The 24141-nt window shown below is 36.1% G+C and overlaps 1 protein-coding gene and 1 long non-coding RNA gene across 2 annotated transcripts; both read left to right on the top strand.

Annotated features, from left to right (window-relative positions):
- Window positions 1-1827: 1827 nt before the first annotated feature.
- LOC138125069 (collagen alpha-5(IV) chain-like) lies at window positions 1828-20975 on the top strand. Its single transcript, XM_069040328.1, has 103 exons — window positions 1828-1937; window positions 1989-2010; window positions 2113-2181; window positions 2233-2460; window positions 2509-2577; window positions 2633-2965; window positions 3022-3057; window positions 3112-3144; window positions 3224-3277; window positions 3332-3376; window positions 3429-3470; window positions 3523-3579; window positions 3634-3669; window positions 3747-3779; window positions 3845-3901; window positions 4418-4597; window positions 7966-8022; window positions 8076-8117; window positions 8356-8397; window positions 8453-8491; window positions 8550-8582; window positions 8660-8719; window positions 8770-8811; window positions 8868-8906; window positions 8968-9000; window positions 9075-9116; window positions 9173-9214; window positions 9271-9309; window positions 9371-9406; window positions 9466-9508; window positions 9612-9652; window positions 9718-9750; window positions 9802-9844; window positions 9948-9988; window positions 10054-10083; window positions 10135-10177; window positions 10281-10321; window positions 10382-10411; window positions 10463-10505; window positions 10609-10649; window positions 10715-10744; window positions 10796-10838; window positions 10942-10982; window positions 11043-11072; window positions 11124-11166; window positions 11270-11310; window positions 11372-11401; window positions 11453-11495; window positions 11599-11639; window positions 11701-11733; window positions 12102-12140; window positions 12193-12231; window positions 12281-12316; window positions 12459-12554; window positions 13062-13103; window positions 13164-13202; window positions 13355-13399; window positions 13494-13529; window positions 13582-13608; window positions 13689-13718; window positions 13773-13796; window positions 13953-13982; window positions 14041-14064; window positions 14213-14242; window positions 14304-14324; window positions 14463-14492; window positions 14551-14577; window positions 14682-14714; window positions 14774-14800; window positions 14974-15006; window positions 15065-15088; window positions 15236-15268; window positions 15329-15352; window positions 15501-15533; window positions 15596-15616; window positions 16197-16226; window positions 16278-16304; window positions 16372-16401; window positions 16452-16478; window positions 16538-16564; window positions 16624-16653; window positions 16726-16764; window positions 16820-16849; window positions 16906-16971; window positions 17055-17105; window positions 17941-18012; window positions 18097-18144; window positions 18193-18300; window positions 18353-18460; window positions 18515-18556; window positions 18606-18719; window positions 18769-18810; window positions 18860-18973; window positions 19023-19064; window positions 19114-19227; window positions 19277-19318; window positions 19369-19482; window positions 19532-19663; window positions 19716-19832; window positions 19882-20106; window positions 20156-20239; window positions 20293-20439; window positions 20489-20975. The coding sequence occupies exons 1-103, from the start codon at window positions 1887-1889 to the stop codon at window positions 20923-20925; spliced, it is 5997 nt and encodes a 1998-aa protein (XP_068896429.1). The 5' UTR covers window positions 1828-1886; the 3' UTR covers window positions 20926-20975.
- Window positions 5466-6378, top strand: LOC138123552 (uncharacterized). Its single transcript, XR_011156853.1, has 5 exons — window positions 5466-5587; window positions 5664-5720; window positions 5775-5810; window positions 5898-5933; window positions 6342-6378. It is a non-coding gene; the product is annotated as an uncharacterized lncRNA (long non-coding RNA).
- Window positions 20976-24141: the final 3166 nt, after the last annotated feature.

Genomic DNA, 24141 nt, shown 5'->3' with positions numbered 1-24141 from the left:
GATTTTTGCCAGTTTCCAAATTTCACGAGGGTGGCTCGCTGATCATTTATTGTCCCCGATATGGAACCAAGAGAACTAGTAAAACAAGCAATTTCTCGCTATTTTCACCTGAGATTAATTTGGTGGTATGATGCCGAATCATTTTCCGGAAAATTGGTAACACGAAGACTCCTTCAATTTTAACAATAGTAATAGGGGTTAAATCTGGCAAACAGGAGGTTGCTTCAATAATTTAGTCACTTTTTCTTTCTCCTCTGTTGTGTAGTAAATAGACAATTCTATCAAAATCTCAAAAATTAATTCCTTCGCTTTTCCTGCCGTGAAATTAATTTGTCATGGAAAAATATAAAATTTTTGGATTATTTGATGTGATTAGATGTATCAAACCAGATCTTTTACCTTAGGGATAAATGACGAACCATCCTCGTCTGTCTCATCCGAAAAAAAAAGTATAAGAGAATTAAAAGAAGTTGTGATCGGTGTCCAGCTGTCAAATCTTATGTGTCAAACGTCATTTATTCAGCGAACAAATAGTGGTGTGAATGATTTCTTCCGCAAAAATGTAGTTGTGCATCTGAAGGAAATATCAAAACATTTCAAAGTGTTTTTAAAAGAGAGAGAAAATTACGGTTTATTTGAGCACAAAATATTTTTGAACGCTCCAGATACCTATATTTAACAAAATATTTTTGAACGCTCGATATATTTTTAAATTTTATGGTTCTTTAAGAATTATAAATAAAGAAATGAAAATAGGTGGTTGTGATTTTAAACCAAGATAAATCCACAAAATTAGATCTTTGACGATGTTCTTAGATTTTTTTTTTGTAAAATCTTAAAACCATCTAAATATGGAGAAAATCAATAAAATATGCAAAAAACAAAACCAAGAATTAGTTCAAGAAATACAGAGCGAATTTATCCATTAGTTTTCGTAGTCTCTGGACACGAAATATTATTGGTAGAATAATTTATTTATTTATACATAGTATTTTAGATGAGCTTCTTGCAGAAAACAAGCATTTTCGTGTTTGTTTCCAGAGATACATAACGTGAAAAGTGGTATATAACTAAAAATATAAACTTTTCAGTTATATACCTAACTTGACATCTGTCAAAGATAACCTCAAAATTTACAATTAATTAATGTTTTTTAAGACTTTGCCCAAACGAACACGAAAAATGTTATTCAATATTCGTGCGCTGTTACTTTTCAGGTATTCGGCCTGTTTTGCAACACTCGGCTACCGCCTCGTGCTTCAAATTTCGGTCTCATACCTGAAAAGTAATCTGACAGCGCGACTCATATGAAAATAATCATTTTGTAATGTATGAAAGTAACTAAAGATTGTGACAGGAATTTGAAAAAAGAAAACATTTAAAATCGTGCAATGTAAAAATACTGAGGAGATTTTTATATTCGATTAGGAAGAGTGTCCACACTGACAATAATTTAAGAAATGAACGTGACAAATGTTGGTTAACAAGTTTACCATTTTACATTATCCAGTAATTATCATTATCAATTGAGCGGCAAGCGGCAAATAAAGTAATAAAGAATTAAAGCAAATGGTGGTGTGGATTTCGTGAAAAATGAAGTTGAAAAAGGTCCATTACGAATTTGATCGACATTTACGAATGGTCTAATAAATCAAAGCTTGCGTCGAGTGTAAGACACTTTATTAATCCGAAAGTAGTTATACCATCGGACAATACGCAATATTTAAATAATACAAAAATCATTGTTTTGCGCACCATTAAATAACAACATAAAGATCATGTAGGATGATTCAGATATAATTAAATACATGCACGGTGGATTAATGTAAAATTTTCAATTAACTACAAATTGGCTACCTCGAACTTACCAAAGTCATTTTGAAAAAATGCTGGCAGGGAGAAGTGCTCTCTGTCTACTCTTCTGTTTGGTACTTTCTGTGAGTATTACCTCAACCCTTAGTGCAATGAGTTAACGGTTGTTGTTTTAGTTTTGTGTTGTTTCTTCTAAGGGTAAGTAATTTTTTTTTGAAAAAGTGCCTCGAGAACAGAAAATTCATCGTTGTGGGGGTGGTTCTTAATTGAAAAGACGCAGATTAACTGCTTCTTTTCTAGATACACAATTAGATGACGTACGCGAAAATGTAAAAAGAAATGTACCCCCGGAGCCACCGGACGCACCAAGTAACCCAATCAAATAAATTTTAATTGTCGTTAATGCCTGGAAATTTCTAGAAGCCATCAGCTTACGCACTTTCCTTCCTGACTTGGGAACACGGCTTTTCGAAAATATCAACGGTGCAACTAAATCCAACAACGTAACTTTTTGTCAACTGTTAACAAAACTTCTAAGCTGTCTGAAGCACCTAAAGTTGACAAGTTGTGGTGGTGCAGCTGGCCAAAAACCTCCGCCAAATTTTGGAATATACAGCCCCAATTATAACGTGTTACAAAATTATTTAGGTGAGACTATAGGAAACTATTTTGCGGACACTCCTCATATTTTTTTAGACAAAAGTCCCCACACATCTGACTATGGATTTCCCGAGTTTGTGGACTCGTGGAGGCCTGGCCTAGCAGGTAGCCCAATATTGTCATAGATTTAGATCGGATTCGTGACACAGTCTTATTACAGAGCTTTTCCCGTTGCTAAGTCAAAATCAAAATAAACATCCACCAGGTTTCATTCCAACACCTGGACAACCTCAATGGCCTGGAGTACCAGGTTTAGTTGCAATACCCGGACAACCTCAATTGCCTGGAGCACCAGGTTTAGTTACAATACCTGGACAACCTCAATTGCCTGGAGCACCGGGTTTAATTGCACCACCTGGACAACCTCAGTGGTCCGACATATTAGATTTGTTGAGTCCAAAACATGGAGAAAAAACTCCCTGGAAAGGAACACCAGGTTTAGGTTTAAAAGATTTTATAAAATTCATTTCAAAAATTTTCCTACACAAACCAGGTTTTACTTTTAATTGTTAATAACAATTGTCAAAACTTAAACAATGCTATTTTCAGCAAATCACAAGGAAAATAATAGCGTGGACTCTGAAGGTATTTACATTTGAGAATTAATTTAAAAATATATAATAAATAATTGAACTTTAGGTGTCCCACCACGCCCACAGCCGCTTCCAAGTGGTATTGATTTGATTTATTATTTTACAAAATTGTTCAGCAATTTTGACACTTGTTAAATTCGTAACTTTATTATTTTCAGCATATTTCCCAGGTATACCAGGAGGTTTTCCACAACCTGACTTATTCGACCTAGGTACTGCCTTTGTTAAAATTCCGCAACCATTTTTATTTTGTTTTGATCATTTAGGAGTGCCAGGTTTAATTCATGAACGACCGGGGATTAAGCAATCAGGTGGTCCCGTATCAGTAAAGTTTTACAATATATTAACTGATTTTTCTTTCAGAAATTCCGCACCATGGTGACAAATTCCGACCACATCGACCAAGTAAAATCCACCTTTTATCAAATGCAGTGCATTTAACTATTATTTATTCTAGGTTGGGAATATGTTGAAGAACCCCATACCATACGGCCCATTCCAGATATAAGTTCAGGTATTAAATTAGATAAAACCAATTTTAGTTAAATGAATTATGGAATTGTTTTAGTGGGCTTTCCCAAACCACCAAAACCAGCACAACCAGGTATCTACAGTTCATTTCTTAACTCTTTGGAAATGTTTTTAAACATTTCATTTTCATTAACAATGTAAATGTTTCAGGTTTATTGCTTCCTGAGGGACCACTCATACCAGGTACTAATGAAAACACTCAGTCAGCGAATAATTAAAAACATTCTCATTAACCATAAATATTTCAGGTATATTTGGTCCGGAACAACCAAATGGACCTTCGCCTCTTTTAGGATTTGATCAAGGTACGTTATTAGATTTAACTAAATCAGCTAAATAAATTTGTCGATAACGTTTTTTATGACCATTTTCCTGGCAAACTTCATTTTTATATAGGTGTCCCAGAACTGCCTCCCCAGAGAAAAAGGGAATATTTGGGTAAATATGATAATCTAAATTTTAAAGAAAAAAAGTCCTATCTTAAGCGATAATCGAGAAAAGAGATCCTAAACTTGACTACTTGAGCACCATCAAAGTACGATGACCGCGAATTTCAAATTTTGTTACGATATCAATAATTATTTTTGCTTCTGGGATTGGTGAAATTGAATACTTCATAACTCGGTTATGTGAGCTACAGGAAAATTTATTTTAGCCATCTTGGAGTCTTTTTTACTGTCGGCACATGTCTGTTTTCTATGGGAAGGCAGTTCTGGGACAGGCTGTATAATTAGATAATTATATACCTATAACAATTATACGATTTACATACTTTTATGTAGTTTTCTGTTTCCAAGTTTCATGCACAATTAATTTTTCAGATTCTCCATTTGAGCAACTCGGTTTTCCATTTGCACACCCCGATTTTCCCCTTGGACATCCAGGTTTCCCAACTGGACATTCAGGTTATCCATTCGAACTTCCAGGTTTTCCACCTGGACATCCAGGTTTTCCTTCTGGACCTCTAGGTTTTCCACTGCCAATTCCAGGACAAACCCCAGGTACTAAAATTCTCATACTTGGTCTAAGATATTTTTATTACAGTTTAAATTCATTTAAATTTATTCTCAAAGTTGGCGTTGAGGAGTCGATTGTGAACGCACCAGGGATTACAGATCAGGGACCAACTGAGTAGATCTAACGTCACTTTTTGCGTTATTTGTCTTTTTACTCTGCAGACTGAGGAGTGGTGCGTTCACAATCGACGTTTCAACGCCAACTTTGACTGGAAAATTTAAATGAACACGCGATGTTATATTTTATAAACTTTCTTGGCTATTTTTAATTTTTATGTACGACTAATTTTTAGAACTAATCGGTCCTCCACAACATGGTTTACAATATCCAGTTCCTGGACAAAAACCAGGTACTAAAATGTTACTAATTTTTCAAAGATGTCTCCAGACATCTAGCTACCAAATTTATTGTATAACTTCACTATCATTTACATTTACCATATTGTTTTCAAGTTTAAAGCACACTTCATTTTTCAGAATTTCCACATCAACATCCAGGTTTTCCGTTCGGAAACCAAATTTTTCCCTTTGGATATCCAGGTTTTCCGTCTGGATATCCCGATTTTCCATTTGGACACCAAGATTCTTCATCTGAACATCCAGATTTTCCACTAGGACATCCAGGTTTTCCGCTGGGAGGTTTTCCACTGGGACATCCAGGTTTTCCGCTGGGACATGCAGGTTTTCCACCAGGCCATCCAGGTTTTCCACCTGGACATTCAAATTTTCCACTTGGATACCTAGATTCATTATTGGAAGGGCCAGATTTTCCACCTGGACACCCTGGTTTTCCACCTGGACACCCAGGTTTTCCACCCGGACACCCAGGTTTTCCACCTGGACACCCAGGTTTTCTACCTGGACACCCAGGTTTTCCACTTGGGCATCTAGACTCATCATTTGAAGACGCAAATTATCCACTTGGATACCCAGGTTTTACACCTGAGCAGCCAGGTTTTTCATTTGGACAACCAGGTACTAACATTTTCATACCCTATTTAACCACATCGACTAAGTAAAATGCATGGCATTTAACTATTATTAATTCTAGGTTGGGAGTATGTTGAAGAACCCCATAACACACGGCCAATTCCAGATATAGATTCAGGTATTAAATTAGATTAAACCACTTTTAGATAAATGTATTATGGAATTGTTTTAGTGGGCCTTCCCAAACAACCAAACCCATCACAACAAGGTACTCCATTTCTTCACTCTTTAGAAATATTTTTAAACATTTAATTTTTACTAATGTTTAAGGTATTTTTATCACAATTTTTTTTAGGTCTTTGGCCTCCTAGTTTCCCACTCGAAGAACCAGGTCTGAATTTTCTATACCTACTTTTACAAATTTATTAATATACGTAAAAACCGTTCACGTTGCTTTGGCCTAATGCGAGACCACGATTTATTTTTTTAAGGTTGTTTGACCTTTGATCTTCGTCACCAAAGTGCCTGACCTATGAAAATGAACCTGAATTATTATATATATATCTGAGTATTCTTCTGTTGCAAACTTGTAAAACGCCAACAATGCAGACATTGACGCTATTTATAACCTCAAACTTAGAAAAATATAACCTAATTCAACAGACAGCTTTACTACCAAATTAAATGCGGCCTATGGCATAATGGTTATGGCAAAACAACGTGAATGTATTTTATCGTATACCTTCAGCACTATTCAGTTTTTCTTAACTAAATTTCGCTTTATTCCCATTTATTACAGAATTTTTGGCACCGCATCAGCCTCAACAGCCCGGTTAGTATTCGCTTACAGTATTTTTTATACACTATTTTAACTATATTAAATTCTTCTGTTCCATTAATTTTCAGGATTATTCGATCCTCCACAACTTAATTCATCATATCTAATTCCAGGACCAAGACCAGGTACTAAAGTTTTCACATTTTTTAAAGATTTTCTTGATTACAACTTTTTTCGGGGAATTTGTTTCCTGGTATCGAAAACTCGCACGAGCTACCAGGTCCGAATTTTTTGCACTCTTATACTGTATAATTTTACCAACATTTGTAGCACATATATATAGGGTGTTATTGAAATGCGTGACCAAATTTTAACCACGATTTACTGGCTTCATGTGAAAAAATAAAATAACATTTATTTCTTGAGCTACATTTTTTTTTAATTGCTTCTGGTCTTCTACGTTGTGCCACAACCTCGTAGATAAAATTTCGGCACATTTTAAAAATACACCCTGTATCTCATATTTTATAAAATGTTTCCAAGTTTCATGCACAAGTGATTTTTCAGGAGCACCACCTGAAGGTTCAAGTTTTCCATTCGAACTGCCAGGTTTCCCCTCCGAATATCCAGGTTTTCCATCGGGACCCCCAGATTTACCCTTTGGACATTCAGGTTTTCCATTCGAACTGCCAGGTTTCCCCTCCGAACCCCCAGATTTACCCTCTGGACATCCAGGTTTACCATTCGAACTGCCAGGTTTCCCCTCTGAACGCCCTGGATTTTTGACTGGACCGCCAGGTTTCCCATCTGGACCTCCAGGTTTCCCCTCTGAACATCCAGATTATTTGTTTGGATATCCAGAATTTCTACCTGGACAACCAGGTTTTCCAGCTGGACACCCAGGTTTCCCCTCTGAACATTCAGATTTTCCACCTGGACACCCAGAATTTCCGCCTGGACATCCAGGTTTTCCATTAGAACTGCCAGGTTTCCCTTCTGAACTTCCAGGTTTACCCTCTGGACATCCAGATTTTCCATTTGGACACCCTGATTTTCCATCTGAACAACCAGGGTTTCCATTAGGACACCCAGGCTTCCCCCATGGACATCCAGGTTTTCCATCAGGACACATAGAATTTCAGCCTGAACATCCAGGTTTTCCTCTAGGGCTTCCAGAATTTCCATCTGGATATCCAGGTGTTCCATCCGGATACCCAGGTTTTCCATCTGGACACCCAGAATTTCCAATTGAACATCCAGACTTTCCATCTGAACATCCCGGTTTTCCATTAGGGCCTCAAGGTTTTGTACCTGGACACCCAGGTTATCCATCTGGACATCCAGGTACTTAAATATTCTTACTCTGTCAAAAATGTTTTTATTACAATTTTTTAGGGTTTGGACCTCCTAGTTTGCTACCCCAAGGACCAGGTCTGAATTTTCTATACTGTTACAAATTTGTTATATACCTGCTATATCCCTTCACCACTATTTAGCTTTTCTTAACTAAATCTCTCTTTATTCTCATTTATTACAGGATTTTCTACACCTCATCAACCTCAGCAGCCCGGTTAGTGTCCGCTTATGTTATTTTTTTATTAACTTTCTGCGCTACTTTGAATCTTTCTGTACGACTAATTTTTAGGACTAATCGGTCCTCCAAAACCTGGTTTACAATATCCAAATCTAGGAGAAAAACCAGGTACGAAAATTTTCATATCTTTTGAACGTTTTTCTGAATTATAATTTTTTCAGGAACTTTGCTTTCGGCTTTCGAACATTCATTACATCTACTAGGTCTGAATTTGGGGCACTGCTAAAAATTTATTGTATACCTTCTTAACTAGCATTTAGTTGTTCTATACACCTTAACTGAATTTAATTTTGTTTCTGTTTATTTCAGTTTTTTATTTATTTGATCTAAACTCTATCGGTTATTTTCAATTTTGTGTACAATTAACTTTTTAGGACTATGCGGCCTTCCACAACTTAATTTCTCATTTCAAACGATATTTTTGATAACAACTTTTTTCAGGGAGTATGTTTCCTGGAATCGAACACTTATTCGACTTGTCAGGTCTGTATTTTCTGTACGTTACAAATTTATTGTATAATTCTGTCATTGTTTACAGAATTCCCTGAAGATCAGAAGCCTCCACAGTTAGGACTAGGTTGTATTTTAAATGTCCAAAAATTTCTTAACTAAATATTTTATTCCTATTTATCCAGGATTTTCGCCACCTCATCAACCTCAACACCCCGGTTAGTAACAGATCAAATTGTTTCTATAAACTATCCTAGTCATTTTCAATTCTTGTGTACAATTAATAATTTTTTAGGACAATTCGGCCCACCTCAACCTGGTTTATCTTTGCAAACTCCTATTTGCAAAATGCCAGGCACGAGAATTTTAATATTTTTTCAGATTTTTTTATTTAAATTTTTTCAGAGGCTTTGTCTCCTGGTGCTGAACAGTTGCCCCACCTACCAGGTCTGTATTTTTTGTACTATTAGAGACTTATTATATAACTTCACCATCCTTTACAGCATTTCCTCAACATCCTCAGTCTCCACATTTCGGACTAGGTTGTATTCTATTCTATTTTTATTTATTAACTAAATCTCCTTTTACTCCTGGCTATTTCAGAACACTCGACACTTCCTCAGCCTTATCAACCCGGTCGGTATCCGTTTATATTTTTTTTATAAAACCTGTTAATTATTTTCAACTATTGGCACCCAATTAATTTTTAGGACTCTTCGACCTTCCACTACCTGGACAAATGCCAGAATTTGGTATAAAAATCTTCACATTTAAAAAATAAAAATGTTTTGATTACAATCTTTTTAAGGAGATTTGATGCCTCCAATGGGACATGAATCCCACCCACCAGGTCTAAATTTTCTGAACCATTACAAACTTAATATATAACTTCACCACCATTTACAGCACTTCCTCAAGGTTTTCAGCCTCCACACTTTGAACCAGGTTGTATTTTGATATTTTTAAATTTCTTAACTAAATCTCGTTTTATTCCTGTTTATTTCAGAACACTCGACACCTTCTCAATCTCATGAGGATTCCGGTTAGTTTCCGTTAACCTGTCTTATCTATTTTCAATTTTTGTACACAATTAATTTTTAGAACTATTTGGCCTTCCCCCACCTGGACAAATGCCAGGATATGGTATAAAATGTTCACATTAAAAAAATTTTTTTTGATTGCAATTTTTTCAGGAGGTTTGTTCCCTGAATTGTTACAAACTTATTCTTAACTTCACCACCATTTACAGCACCCCCTCAAGGTCCTCAGCATCCACATTTTGAACAAGGTTGTATTTATTTTTCTAAATTTCTTAATTACGAGTACATCTCGTTTAATTCCTATTTATTTAAGAACACCCGGCACCTCCTCAATATCATCAGCCCGGTTAGTAAACTCTTTTAGCTATTTTAAATTTCTGTGTACAATTAATTTCAGGATTCTTCGATCATCCACCACCTGGACAAATGCCAGAATTTGGTATAGAATGTTCATATTTAAAAAAATATATATTATCGCAAATTTTTCAGGAGGTTTGTTCCCTGAATAGTTACAAACTTATTCTTAATTTCACCACCATTTCCAGCACCCCCTCAAGGTCCTCAGTATCCACCTTTTGAACCAGGTTGTATTTGAATTTTTCAAAATTTCTTACATAATTAAATCTGGTTTCATTCTCATTTATTTTAGAACACTCGACACCTCAACATCATCAGCCCGGTTAGTAAATTCTCTTAGCTATTTGAAATTTCTCTATACAATTAATTTAAGGATTCTTCGAGCTTCCACCACCTGGACAAATACCAGGATTTGGTATAAAATATTCATATTTAAAAATAAATATATTATCGCAAATTTTTCAGGAGGTTTGTTCCTTGAATCGTTACAAACTTATTCTTAACTTCACCACCATTTGCAGCGCCCCCTCAAGGTCCTCAGTATCCACCTTTTGAACCAGGTTATATTTGAATTTTTCAAAATATCTTAATTAATGTGGTTTCATTCTTATTAATTTTAGAACACTCGACACCTCAATATCATCAGCCCGGTTAGTAAACTCTCTTAGCTATTTGAAACTTCTGTATACAATTAATTTTAGGAATCTTCGAACATCCACCACCTGGACAAATGCCAGGATTTGGTATAAAATATTCACATTTAAAAATAAATATATTATCGCAAATTTTTCAGGAGGTTTGTTCCCTGAATCGTTACAAACTTATTCTTAACTTCACCACCATTTACAGCACCCCCTCAAGGTCCTCAGAATCCACATTTTGAACCAGGTTGTATTTGAATTTTTCAAAATTTCTTACGTAATTAAATCTGGTTTCATTTTTATTTATTTTAGAACACTCGCCACCTCAACATCATCAGCCCGGTTAGTAAATTCTCTTAGCTATTTGAAACTTCTGTTTACAATTAATTTTAGGATTGTTCGAACTTCCACCACCTGGACAAATGCCAGGATTTGGTATAAAATATTTACATTTAAAAAAATATATATTATCGCAAATTTTTCAGGAGGTTTGTTCCCTAAATTGTTACAAACTTATTCTTAATTTCACCACCATTTACAGCACCCCCTCAAGGTCCTCAGTTTCCACCTTTTGAACCAGGTTATATTTGAATTTTTCAAAATTTCTTAATTAATCTGGTTTCATTCTTATTTATTTTAGAACACTCGACACCTCAATATCATCAGCCCGGTTAGTAAACTCTGTTAGCTATTTGAAACTTCTGTTTACAATTAATTTTAGGATTGTTCGAACTTCCACCACCTGGACAAATGCCAGGATTTGGTATAAAATATTTACATTTAAAAATAAATATATTATCGCAATTTTTTCAGGAGGTTTGTTCCCTGAATCGTTACAAACTTATTCTTAACTTCACCACCATTTACAGCACCCCCTCAAAGTCCTCAACATCCACATTTTGAACCAGGTTGCATTTGAATTTTTCAAAATTTCTTAATTAAATCTGGTTTCATTCTTATTTATTTTAGACCAATCGACACCTCAACATCATCAACCCGGTTAGTAAATTGTCTTAGCTATTTGAAACTTCTATTTACAATTAATTTCAGGATTCTTCGAACTTCCACCACCTGGACAAATGCCAGGATTTGGTATAAAATATTTACATTTAAAAAAATATATATTATCGCAAATTTTTCAGGAGGTTTGTTCCCTGATTTGTTACAAACTCATTCTTAACTTCACCACCATTTACAGCACCCCCTCAAGGTCCTCAGTATCCACCTTTTGAACCAGGTTATATTCGAATTTTTCAAAATTTCTTAATTAAATCTCATTTAATTCTTATTTATTTTAGGACACTCGACGCCTCCTCAATATCATCAGCCCGGTCAGTAAACTCTCTTAGCTGTTTTAAATGTTTGTGTACAATTAATTGTTTTAACTTTAACTATCTGGTCCTCCACAACCAGGTTTACCATTTCATATTCCAGGACAACCACCAGGTAGTAACTAAACTTTTCACATTTTTTCAAAAGGAATTTCGATTACAAAATTTTTGGAAGCTCTGGAACACTCTACAAGATTTTCTACACTCGTACAAGTTTTTTGTACAACTTGTTTCATTTTAAGTTCTCTTAATTTGTCTCTTTTTATTTATTCGAGACATTTGACTAACCCATCACCAGTCAGGTTTCGAATTAACTTCTTTTTTATAAATTGTTTTTTCAATAATACAATGATTTATATTTATTTTAGAATTGTTTACTTCCACTTTCGAATTGCCCCACACAACAGGTTTGTATTAGCTTCTTTTTTTCTTATAATATAAATGCACTGCTGTTTACAGGATCTCCTGGACGCCCTCAATATTCGGAAGAGGACACAGGTTATAGTCAGTTGAAAAAAACCCTCCATTTTATTAATATTTATTTCAGAAATTGTGAGACCTCCTGCTAGACCTCAGCCACCAGGTTAATACCAATTTACGTTGTTTTTCACAAATCTCGCACTATTTAATTCTTATAACAAAATTTATAACTTACGAACCAGTTGCGTTACGCTTTTATTTTTCTTCGTAAACATAACCAAAGAAAATAACACAAAATATTTCAGTAGTTTCTACGCCTACGCCGCTTACGTCTAAACTTACGCCTAAGACTACACCGAAGACTACGTTCTGGCCTACGACCCAGCCAACGACTAAGTCAGGTATAGTTGAGGATTTCAAGTTTCGTTTTTATTGCAGGGATCATTGTGTAAACGTTAAATACTACAACAATATCTAAGTCTCTACATACCTCTGTGTTGGATTTTCTCATGGGCTATGAGTCATATCTGAACAAACGACGAATATCGGTCTCAAGTAGGCGCTACAAACCGACCGGAAAACATTCGTTACGTTAGTTTCGAGTCGACGTTTTCAGTTTTTCAATGGTTTATCGCTTCGCCTTCGTGCAGATATTTCCAAGGTCACAGCCCATGAGATAATCCAACACCTCTACCACAAACCATTAGACTGTGTATACCCCTTCGAACACAGGCAAACAGATAAACTATATAATTTATGCCAGCCCAGCCTAGGTTTGTGGTACTTAGGTGTTGTTGGAGTATTTAACGTTTACACGATGGTCCCTGCCATAAAAACGAAAACTGAAATCCCAACTATACTCAGCAAAATCATTTCCTGAATGAATTTTAATTTAATCACTATTTCAGAACAGTCCCACTTTCCTTTTACGACACCCTCGCCGCAACCAGGTACTTATTAATCCAGTAAGACAAATTGCCTTATACTGTTCTGACTAAAAATAATTTCAGAAATGGTTCACCACCCGCATAGTATCCCATCTGAACCAGGTACAAATCAAGAAACATTTATAAAATCACACCAAAACTACCAGGATTTATTTAATAAATTGCAACCTATAAAGATTCACAAACGTGATTAGATCAACAATAACATATCGAACACTTTCATTACAACTGTTTCAAGAACAATTAACTTGCAGGACCTGGATTCCAAATAGGACAAGGACAATTGCCAGGATATCCAGGTTTGATTTTTTTTATATTAAAGAACCAACCACACAAGTGTGACCGACTAGGTTTAGATGTATTTCTCATTGCTTAAATTATTTAAAATTTCAGGGGGACAATTCCCAATTGGTCAAGAGGAACAGCCAGGTTTAAATTAAATACGTTTTATATAAAACTCCCTTCATTCATCATTTTACAGGATACGGAATTTTACAACATGAACCAGGTTAGATTTTTTCCATTTGATATTTTACGAGTTGAAGCGAAGAATCTTTTGCTAAATTTTCGCAAACAAAACACTTTCAGGGATGGCTGTAGTGCACACACCGGGACAAGGTCTAAATCTATATTTCTTGTTTCAATATACTTTAATAACCCATTTTTTAGCAGCTGTTGGAATCGAACAAACACCAGGTTTGATTTTTTTATTCGTTTATTAGATGGATCGCCACAAATTGTCAATTTTTACAAACGAGTTCCACCTAGACTAACTGAAAAAATTGAATTGAAATAATTATTTTCATAACTTCCATTTTTTTTTTAATAAATAAAAAAAACACACGTTTTCAGGAATGATGGTCAAGCACACACCGGGAGAAGGTGTGAATTCTTATTTCACGTGTTAATTTACGGTTTAACAACTGATACATTTTTTTAGCAATTGTTGAAGTTCAACAACCAGGTTTGAGTTTTCCTTTAATTAATTATTAGATAAATCTCTACAAATTGGCAATTGGCAATTATTCGAAAACAAACGATGCATTCTGAAACTGAAATTATTTTCAAATTAGAAGAAATTATGTTGAAACACGTTTTTAAATGTTTTTCAGGAATGATGCTCCAGCACACACCAGGGCAAGGTGTGAATTTTTATTTCAAGTGTTAATTTACAGTTTAACAACTCATACATTTTTTTTGCAGTTGTTGAAGTTCAACAACCAGGTTTGATTTTTCTTTTAATTAATCATTAGATAAATCTCTACAATTTGACAATTGGCAAAACACGATGCATTCTGAAACTGAAATTATTCCCAAACTAGAAAAAAATTATGTTGAAACACATTTTTAAAACGTTTTCAGGAATGATGCTGCAGCACACACCGGGACAAGGTCTGAACTTTATTTCACGCGTTAATGTACAGTTTAATAACTCTCACATATTCTTTAGCAATTGTTGAAGTTCAGCACCCACCAGGTTCGATTTCTTTAATTGATTAATTAATTAGATAAATCTCTACAATGAATGCATCTTGAAAATTCGAAAAAATAAGTTGAAACACATTTTAAAAACATTTTCAGGAATGGCTATGCTCCAGCATACACCGGGGCAACGTAAGAATTTTTAATTAATGTGCTGATATAGCACTCAGTAACTCACATACCTATTTCAGTTATTGAAGTTCAACAATACCCACCAGGTTTGATTTTTTGTCAATTAATTATGAGATAAATCTCTGCAAATGATTAATTATTATTGGAAACAAACGATGCACCTTGAAAGTGAAATTATTTTCAAACTAAAAAAAACCATTTGAAATCGTCTATAAAATCAACCTGGTTCTTTCACTTTTCACAAACAAAACATTTTCAGGAATGGCTATGCTTCAGCACACTCCGGGACAACGTACGAGTTTTTATTTCGTGTGTTAATATACAGTTTCATAACTCACATTTTTCAGCAGTAATTGAAGTTCAACACCCACCAGGTTTAATTTTTACGAATTAATTATTACATAAATGTCTACAAATTGGCAATTATTCGAAACGAAACGAAAGTGAAATTATTTTCAAACTAAAAAGATCGAGTCGAAAACATTTTTCAATTTAAACTTTCACAAATAAAACATTTTCAGGGATGGCGATGCTCCAACACACCCCGGGACAAGGTCTGAACCCTTATTTTATGCGTTAACACGCAGCTTAATAACTCATGTTTCTTTCAACAGTTGTTGAAGTGCAACACCCACCAGGTTAATTTTTTTACGAAATTAAAAAGACACAAATTGGCAAATATTCATAACCAAACGAGGCAATTTGAAAGTGAAATTAGTTTCAAATTAAAGAAATTGAGTTGAAATCATTTTTAAATTTTACGTTTTACAAATAAAATATTTTCAGGAATGGCGATGCTGCAACACACCCCAGGACAAGGTATGAATCTTTATTTCATGTGTTAAAACACAGTTTTTAATAACTAAACCGCATTTTTGCAGTAATTGAAGTTCAACAACCAGGTTTGATTTTTCATTAATTAAGCATTACATACATGCCTGTTATTAAATTATTTGCGATTGGAAGTAATCGATGCACATATTGGAACCAGAAAAATTAAATTAATTTTTGTACACCTGATTCAGATGATCAGATAATTGGTAATTATTCGAAAACAAACTTCTAACTGCAAAAATTAAGCAGAAACAGAAGTAGATAATGAGTGTGCTCACCCCGGGTCAAGGTACAATGGTTAAATTTTAACATCCACTTTAATAACACCTACTGGTTTCAGCAGCCATTGAAGTAAAGCATCCACCAGATTTGATTCTTTTCTATTTAATTGTTACGTAATTCTGTACAAACGATCGCAGGTCACGCGTTACGACGCTGAAATTATCTTTAAACCAAAAATATTTTACAAGAAAGATTTATCTGTTTCAATCAATTTCAAATCTTAGCCGGTATGTTGACGTAAAATTTGATCACTGTTTTCAGCTGTTAGATCCTTACCAGAAGACCAGGTCTGCTTTTAATATTATTGTCTGAAACCATGATGCGTCATGAATCTCAAACGATTTCTTAACCAAAACATTTTTTCAGGATATATGGTTGGTCCCCCACCTATTCCAGGTTTGAAAAGTACCTCTCATTAAGCTCTAACATTCAAGTACACATTTTTAGGAGTTCATCATTACGGAGGACCACCAGGTTTGAAATCCCCACTCGCTCAATTTTTACAAATGAAAAAAAATCTCTCTATACGATCAATTTGCAGGAATCTTGCAAATCCGAGACGAAATACCAGGTATCAAATTAAGTTTTTTCAGACAAATTTTGTAAACAGACAATTTGCAGGAGGGACGCTATATCCAGGACAACCAGGTGGGTCCTTCACTAGTCTTAAGTTGATTTAAAACATTTTAACACTGACGATATTTCAGGACACCACGAGATACCGCACGTACCAGGTATAGCCTCCGTTGCACAAAATTAACACCGTCGTTACTGAATCGCTAACTTCTTTCAGGATCTTCGTGGGAATCATACAAAGAGCCAGGTTCGATATTTCACAATCTTACAAATGACTTTAAGCAGCATTTTCGCTTTATTTACAAATGATGCGTTTCAGGAGCTGTACACGGAATTCACGGCAACTTGCCTTTCCCAGGTTTGAAACTTTTATGTCGTTGCAAACCAATATTTCTCTTGTAATAAATTTGCAGAAGTTGCAGGACAGTGGCACACTATTCCAGGTTGGATTTGAGAGGCTTGCGAGGCTTTTCACAGCGTTTGCGTTATTTATTTTTAGGTTTTCATCCTGACTCCGCACCGTCAGGACTAAATCTACCGTTACCGCCAGGACATCATCACCCAGGTCCGAATTACGTTTTTTCTCTTAGTTCAAGAACAGCCAACACAATTACATGATTTCATTAAAGAATTTTTGAAAATTTTCAGGAGCTCATCCTTTAGGCCCTATCCCGATACCATCTACCAAAGGAGCAATAGGTAAACATTTGCACACATTTTTTTCACGAGCGGGAGTATAAGTTGGTCTCTGGGTTGCAAAAATCGTGAACGAAATGAGGGAGTGTTTTCTAGGGAGTACAATATGTACAAAACTCCCCAGGGAATTTTCATTACACGCCCAATAATGAAACGAGTATTGTTAGAAATTTCAACAACTTACTTCGGTATTAAATATGATACTGCAGCACTAGTAACATCAACACAATTCTTGGATACTTCGTCTTCCATCTTGAAACTCAAACTTGTTTACACACATTTTGTCTGTTGCCATGGTATCCGTCACATGTATTAAAATAATTCAAAGGCCACTAAAAATGTTCGTATCGGCTGGCCAAATAAAAATCTGATCAAGAGTGCTTTGACACAATTCGCAAAAACCTTGTAGCTGTCAAGTTTAACCTCCAATTTGTTAAAGCATCTTTGTTTTTTATTTTGTGATCTATTTTTATTAAAAACAGGATTTATGTCAAAACTAACTAACCTCCATTACTACAAAATGGTTAATTCGACTTAACACAAGGCATTTGTAGTACAAGGTGCACCAGATCAACGCCGAGTGGATTGGCTAAATACTCGACGTGTTTTGTGACATTTTTCAAAGCACTCTTGTCCCGATTTTATATTTTGTATTTACACACTCGATACAACAAGTTTGTTCTTGCTTGTATTGTTGAGTTCGTGGAGAAAATAAGAAAGAACGCAATTTTTCCGTCGTGTACCTATTTATATTTATACCTCAGGAAACATCATGGTATTCTCTCCTTTGGTATACAATGTAGCATTTTTAACAGTTGTTGATAAAAAATATTTCTAGGAATTCCAACCAAGCCCAAGAATGAACCTACTCCACATGAACTTCTGCCATATCATAGCAAAGGAGAGTCAGGTAAATTGGGAAAAGTATTATCCAGATTTGCATATAAAGGGTTCCAAAAAAGAATTCTTGTCAAGTGAGTTACTGTGTTTTCAGGACACAAAATACCCACATTCCACTTTTCTGGTGACATGGACAAACCAGGTAGGTCGTGTAGTGTGACATAAAAATGTTGTAATGCAAAATCTTCAGGACATGCAACAGGAGACCATCAATTTGCACAGTTTTATCCAGGCTCGCCTGGCTTCCATCTAGGATATGGTTCTCAAGAAATTACTCCCTCTACGGAATCCGGACATGGTAAGAAGTCGTGAAATGAAAAAACACAATATTTTTCCTCTCCATTCTTCAGCAGTCATGATTCCTGCTTCTGTGCACTACACTATTGAAAAGCACTGGCCACAGTTAGTTTCAACGCCGGAAGCACACAAAACAGACTCTCACCTCTTAGGAGGCGCAGGTACCACTCATTTAAAAAAGCAAGCGACACTAGTACCCACTATATTTGTTTTAGATGGGCACCCTTCCCACCCCGGTAACGGTATAACCTGGACAGGTACTCTAGTATATTTGTTTTGGAAAAATGCTCATTCATTCTGATTTAGGTGGCCAGTTCCAACTTCCACCGGGGCAAGTCAGCGCAGAGGTACCGGGTCCAGAGGGCAACTGGCATTCCCCGAACACCCACAAAACAGACTTCCACCACTTAGGAGGCCCAGGTACCACTCACTTAAAAAAGCGACACTGGTACCACTATATTTGTTTTAGATGGACATCCTCCCCACACCGTCAACAGTATGACCTGGACAGGTACTCTTGTGTCTTTGTTTTGGAAAAATGCTCATTCATTCTGATCTAGGTGGCCAATTCCAACATCCACCTGTGCAAGTGAGTGCAGAGCTACCGGTCCTAGAGGGCAACTGGCATTCCCCGAACACGCACAAAACAGACATCCACCCCGTAGGAGGCGCAGGTACCACTCATTTAAAAAAGCGACACTGGTACCACTATATTTGTTCTAGATGGACATCCTCCCCACACCGTCAACGGTATGACCTGGACAGGTACTCTTGTGTCTTTGTTTTGGAAAAATGCTAATTCATTCTGATCTAGGTGGCCAATTCCAACATCCACCGGTGCAAGTCAGCGCAGAGGTACCGACTCCAGAGGGCAACTGGCATTCCCCGAACACGCACAAAACAGACTTCCACCACTTAGGAGGCCCAGGTACCACTCACTTAAAAAAGCGACACTGGTACCACTATATTTGTTTTAGATGGACATACTCCCCACATCGTTCACGGTATAAAATGGATAGGTACTTATAGTGTCTTTGTTTTGGAAAAATGCTCATTCATTCTGACCTAGATGGCAAATTCCAAGTTTCACCGGTGCAAGTCAAAGCAGAGGGACCGGTCCCAGAGGGCAAGTGGCATTCCGCGAACACGCACAAAACAGACTTCCACCTCTTAGGAGGCGCTGGTACCACTCATTAAAAAAAGCGACACAGGTACCACTATTTTTGTTTTAGATGGACATCCTCCCCACACCGTTAACAACGGTATGTCCTGGACAAGTACTCCAGACGGCAAGTGGCAGGTCGTGTCTCCCCCGAGATATACCTATTCGTACTTCTCGTACCCCCCCAAAGTGGAAACAACGGGTTTGCAGTTGACACCTTTTGGAGTTTTCTACCCTTACGTGACTTGTTTCAGGACAAACCACCATTCACTATACTGGATCTGTACCGCCATTTGGGGCCCTGAATGGTTCAAGACCCGACGTTCAGGTCTTCAGCGTGAACGGTTCTCTGCCGCAGCATCAGTTTTCAAGTTCGTTGTTCGGGAACTGTCCAAACGTGTAACTCGTGATGTTTTTCAGGTTACCAGGTGGTGACACCAACTCAAAATCCTTCTAAAATGGTTACTTGGTCCCAAGTGTTCGGTCATCCCCTCCCGAAAGGTTCGGGAATTTCGTTAGACAAGAGAAAACCAGATTCGATCGAAGCTTCTCTTGTTGGTGATGTCGACGCACTAGCTAAGACGTTGGGGAAAGACTTCATGCAAAATTCTGGAAGCGTAGCGACACCTAACGGACTATCCATAGGTATAATATTCTAACATATTCATTGTGTCCCTTTGATTAGTTGTTTTAGGTCGAGGACTTTACGACTATCCCTTCACTGAGAAACGACCCCCGTTGAAAACAATCACAATTTCGATTAGTCCAGAATTCCAAGGTAGGAGTCGTAGATCTAGTTCCACCTAGTACTAATGTGTCTCGATTTCGCAGAAACTATCACACATAATGACATTAAAAAACTGAACGATGTAGAAATACGAGACAAAGGAAACGGACAACTAGAATATGTTCCTACACTAAGAGCGGCGATCAAAAAAGGGGTAAACGGAGTGACTGTGGTGACGTTCCACCCTCTTGGTAGGTGCCCCCACACAACATCTTTCAATTTTACAAAATCTGTCTTTAGGCAAGCAGTATATAATTAAGAATGGCAACATGTACAGCTGTGAGGGGACTATTTCGGAAGAAACTGGCGAATGCAGTGGTTCCTTGAAAGTGCGCCAGATCAAACACTTCCATGACAACTGCCTAACCAACAATTTCCCCAAAGTGAACCACTACGCTTGCCTCTCCAGCAACTCCGAACCCATCTACATGACATACTACGGCAACAAAATCTTGTGCGAGACAGATTCTCAAGATGCTCTCTTCATGAAATACGAGAGCGTCAACAAGTTGTGCAGCAAGTTGGCCACCAGCGCCGTCTACAAGTACTACACGAAGGGCCCGATTAACCCCAAGGAGATTCAAGGTTTTAAATGTGATGGAACAGGACCTGCTGTATGCGTTTTGTCGACCAGTTTGGTGCTCACCGATAAGCCGAGTCACCCTCTTAATTATTAATGTAGTGTGTAGTAAAAATGTATAAATAAAATGTGTTTAGTAAAAGTGGATGTGATTGTATTTTAATAAAATTACGAACTGTAGTGACTTGCACGGAAATTAAGATAATAGTATATTATATTATAAGTGGTAGAAATGCATCATTATACAAGAGTGAGAATTTTGACCGTCGAGTGCGCTTGCGCACGAGTGGGACACTTCTCACGAGTTTCATAATGGCATTTCGATCACGTGTAATATACGACGTTTTATCTTACAGGTGCAACTATTGCAAAAATCCAAGAAATGCAGTTTCATTCAAGTAAAATGACAGCTGTCAAATTTAGTCACTTGTGAGTGATTTATGTCAAGTTAAATGGCAACTGTCAAATTAACTCACTAGTGAGTACTTTATCTCACTTGTGATTAAAATTTGACTTCTGTCACCGAAAACAATGGTCTAAGGTAGCTCAAAAACTCCACCTGTAAGATAAAATAGTATTATATCATTCCGAGTGGGTCTTTTTGTGCTTCTCCCAGTTAGCACAAAAAGATTCACTTCTACTCTTAATGATATTGACTATTACATGTTCGAGTGCAACGCAAAAAAGGTGCAAAAACTTTTCGGTTTTCATTCATAGTATTCTTACACGTTTCTGCGGCTGTTCGTGTTGTATTGTAGAAATAAAAAATTGTTATTTATTATAAGTGTGTCTTTAAGGCACATAAGAACAATTCAGACACGAGACCGAATGAGTTCAATTAATCAAAATACTTAATTAAACCAATTTAACAGGTTTAATCAATTAAACCAAACTTAAAGGCGTTTGATTGATTAAATTAATTAAACACGGCAGGTCATGACATGGTTGCTGTGGTGGGTGGAAGCTGCATGGTGCATCTGAAATCAGTAATTAAGCAATCGATGATTCTTATGACGGCATTACCATGTTGTAGGGAAAACTGTTTTGTATTTAGAGCAAAATTGCTGGCGGAATACCAACTAAAACAGCAGGCAAACCGATGCTTCTTGATGCACGTTGTCTCGAAGAGCATCGTCTTTTTGTGCAGCTCGCTTTTACGGAGCCGCAGTTTTTTTTATAGGAGAGGAGAGGAGTGAACGAAACAAACACGTTTAAAGCGTGAACGAAAATGAAGGAATTTCCGCCGACGTTATCTATTTATCGGAAAGTTAGGCCAAACGCGGGGCGAACGGAGCCCGCCCCGCTCATTGACCCACCAATGAGCGGGCAGAGAACCCTGAATAAAACTGGGGACGCAACGCTGCCCGGTATCAAAGTTTCATAACTATTGTTTTCCCAATTTCGTTGTGGATCGTAAAATTTTATTGCATATTACGAGCGATTATCGGGCACAACGGTTGGGAAGCGGCGCATGCCATTTGCCGCACAATACAAATATGCAATTTGTACATACAATACAACCCTGCTTAAAATATTACCTGCTAATGGTAAACTAGGATTTATAAGCCCCGCAAGATCTTTAACTTAAAGTACCATAACATTTTACGACCTACAACCAAATTGAGAAAACAGTACACATTTTTTCTGGAAACAACATTTTTTTAATTACCGTTATAAATCCCCCACGTGCATATAAATTAGTGTGTGTAAATTTTTCGTCGCTTTTCACCGCTCCGAATTTTTTTTAAAATAATTCGTGCACTCAAGCACATTCTTTGATTTATGATTTTACCTGCTGGAAACAATCTTCACGTTTTACGACGTCAACTACAAAAATAAACAAATACATACAATGCAACATAAAATATGTTATTGTAAACAATAGCAAGTGAGAAATTGCACTCCATTTATATTCTCTATAATTATTCCAATGTTAAATATTTATATTTATCGATAAAATTAAATTCATGTGCGAAATATTGTTGACCAACAACTCAAACCTGATAAAGATTTTGTAATTTATTGCAACATGAAACGATATTTTTTCCTGGTTGGGGAAACACACTGAGTCATCAATGCCAAAAACAACTTAACATCCACGTAGTTTTTAAATTAAAGATTAATTACAATTTGCATATTTTCAAGAAAAAGGATTTGGTCAAAAAAGCGCAACGGGACAGATTCCGTAGATTATTTATTGGAACTGATTTCAAATAGCAATTGAGTGGTTTATTTCGACATTCCAGTTCACGTTTTAATTGTCTTGAAAAACCTTTTATGCGATAAACAAAATAACAATCATCTAGGTTTCACCTTCACACTATTCGGGCGGCAAAAAAAATTGATACCTACTCATACAAAATACACAATAGTAGATTGTGTTATTAAGATTAAAAGTGGTACTTTTTTTGATGAACAATTTGTTTGCATAGCGAAGCGCAGCGTAGCATAGCCGAGCTACTGCAATAGGAGTAATTGGAAGTAAAAAAAGTCACTTTTATTTCGAATGACACATACTATTTTTTCTCCAACCAAGTAAAGGATCCATATCATGAAAACCACGAAACTCATAGGTGCATTTGAAATTATAAAGCGAACGTTTTATTGAAATATTCGCGTAACAAAAGAGACAGTTATGGCGCTTTTGATTTTTTTTTACATATTTAATTGTTTTCTTCAAATCAACGAGGTGTTAAACTATTACTTGCAAGTAAAGTCCATTCCAGTCCATTCAATAAACCTCTGGACTGTCAAAATCAAAATTGCAGTTGTTAGGTTGGTTAAATCACTAGTTATTTTCATATTGCCCAGTTGTTATTTATGATTTTTTAATTTTTCAAATTATTCATTTGTTTAAATTGAGATTGTCAAATAAATTGTAAAATTATTTAAGTGTATTTTGTAAAAAGATTAAAATGGAAAGTTCAAAACGAAGTAGGATGGTTCTATTGGCGCGAGAGAAGAGCGCCATAAGAAATTATTATGAGGAACAAACAAGAGTGATAACAACGGGAAGAAATTACAAATTTGTGCCAAAGCTGCTCCAATATTATTAACTAAGAATTGGTGTTCGTTCTTGTGATTCACAAATCAAAATTTTGGAGATAAGGTTAATCAAATATTAAATAATAAATGAAACAGATTAGTTTATTTTGGATGATTTTGGTTGTTGTTTAATTTGTTACCTGTTTTCAGTTTGTCGCGTGTTTTTTATAAACTTAATTAAATTGCTCTAATTCATTTAGTTGCTTAGTGTGCAAAGCAATTAATGATTTAAAACATTTTTAGTTCAATGATTAAAAATGAAAACATA

The sequence above is a fragment of the Tenebrio molitor genome, chromosome 2 (genome assembly GCF_963966145.1).
Source record: "Tenebrio molitor chromosome 2, icTenMoli1.1, whole genome shotgun sequence".
NCBI classification, from domain to species: Eukaryota; Metazoa; Arthropoda; class Insecta; order Coleoptera; family Tenebrionidae; genus Tenebrio; species Tenebrio molitor.
The sequence above is the reverse complement of the archived record's forward strand: the minus strand, read 5'-3'. Positions and strand labels throughout refer to the sequence as shown.

Coding starts and splice junctions, on each gene's coding strand:
- LOC138125069 (XM_069040328.1), top strand. CDS start 1,887: ATGCTGGCAGGGAGAAGTGCTCTCTGTCTACTCTTCTGTTTGGTACTT. Junction 13,203..13,354: donor TAGTATCCCATCTGAACCAG/GTACAAATCAAG, acceptor ATTAACTTGCAG/GACCTGGATTCCAAATAGGA. Junction 16,654..16,725: donor GGAATCATACAAAGAGCCAG/GTTCGATATTTC, acceptor GATGCGTTTCAG/GAGCTGTACACGGAATTCAC.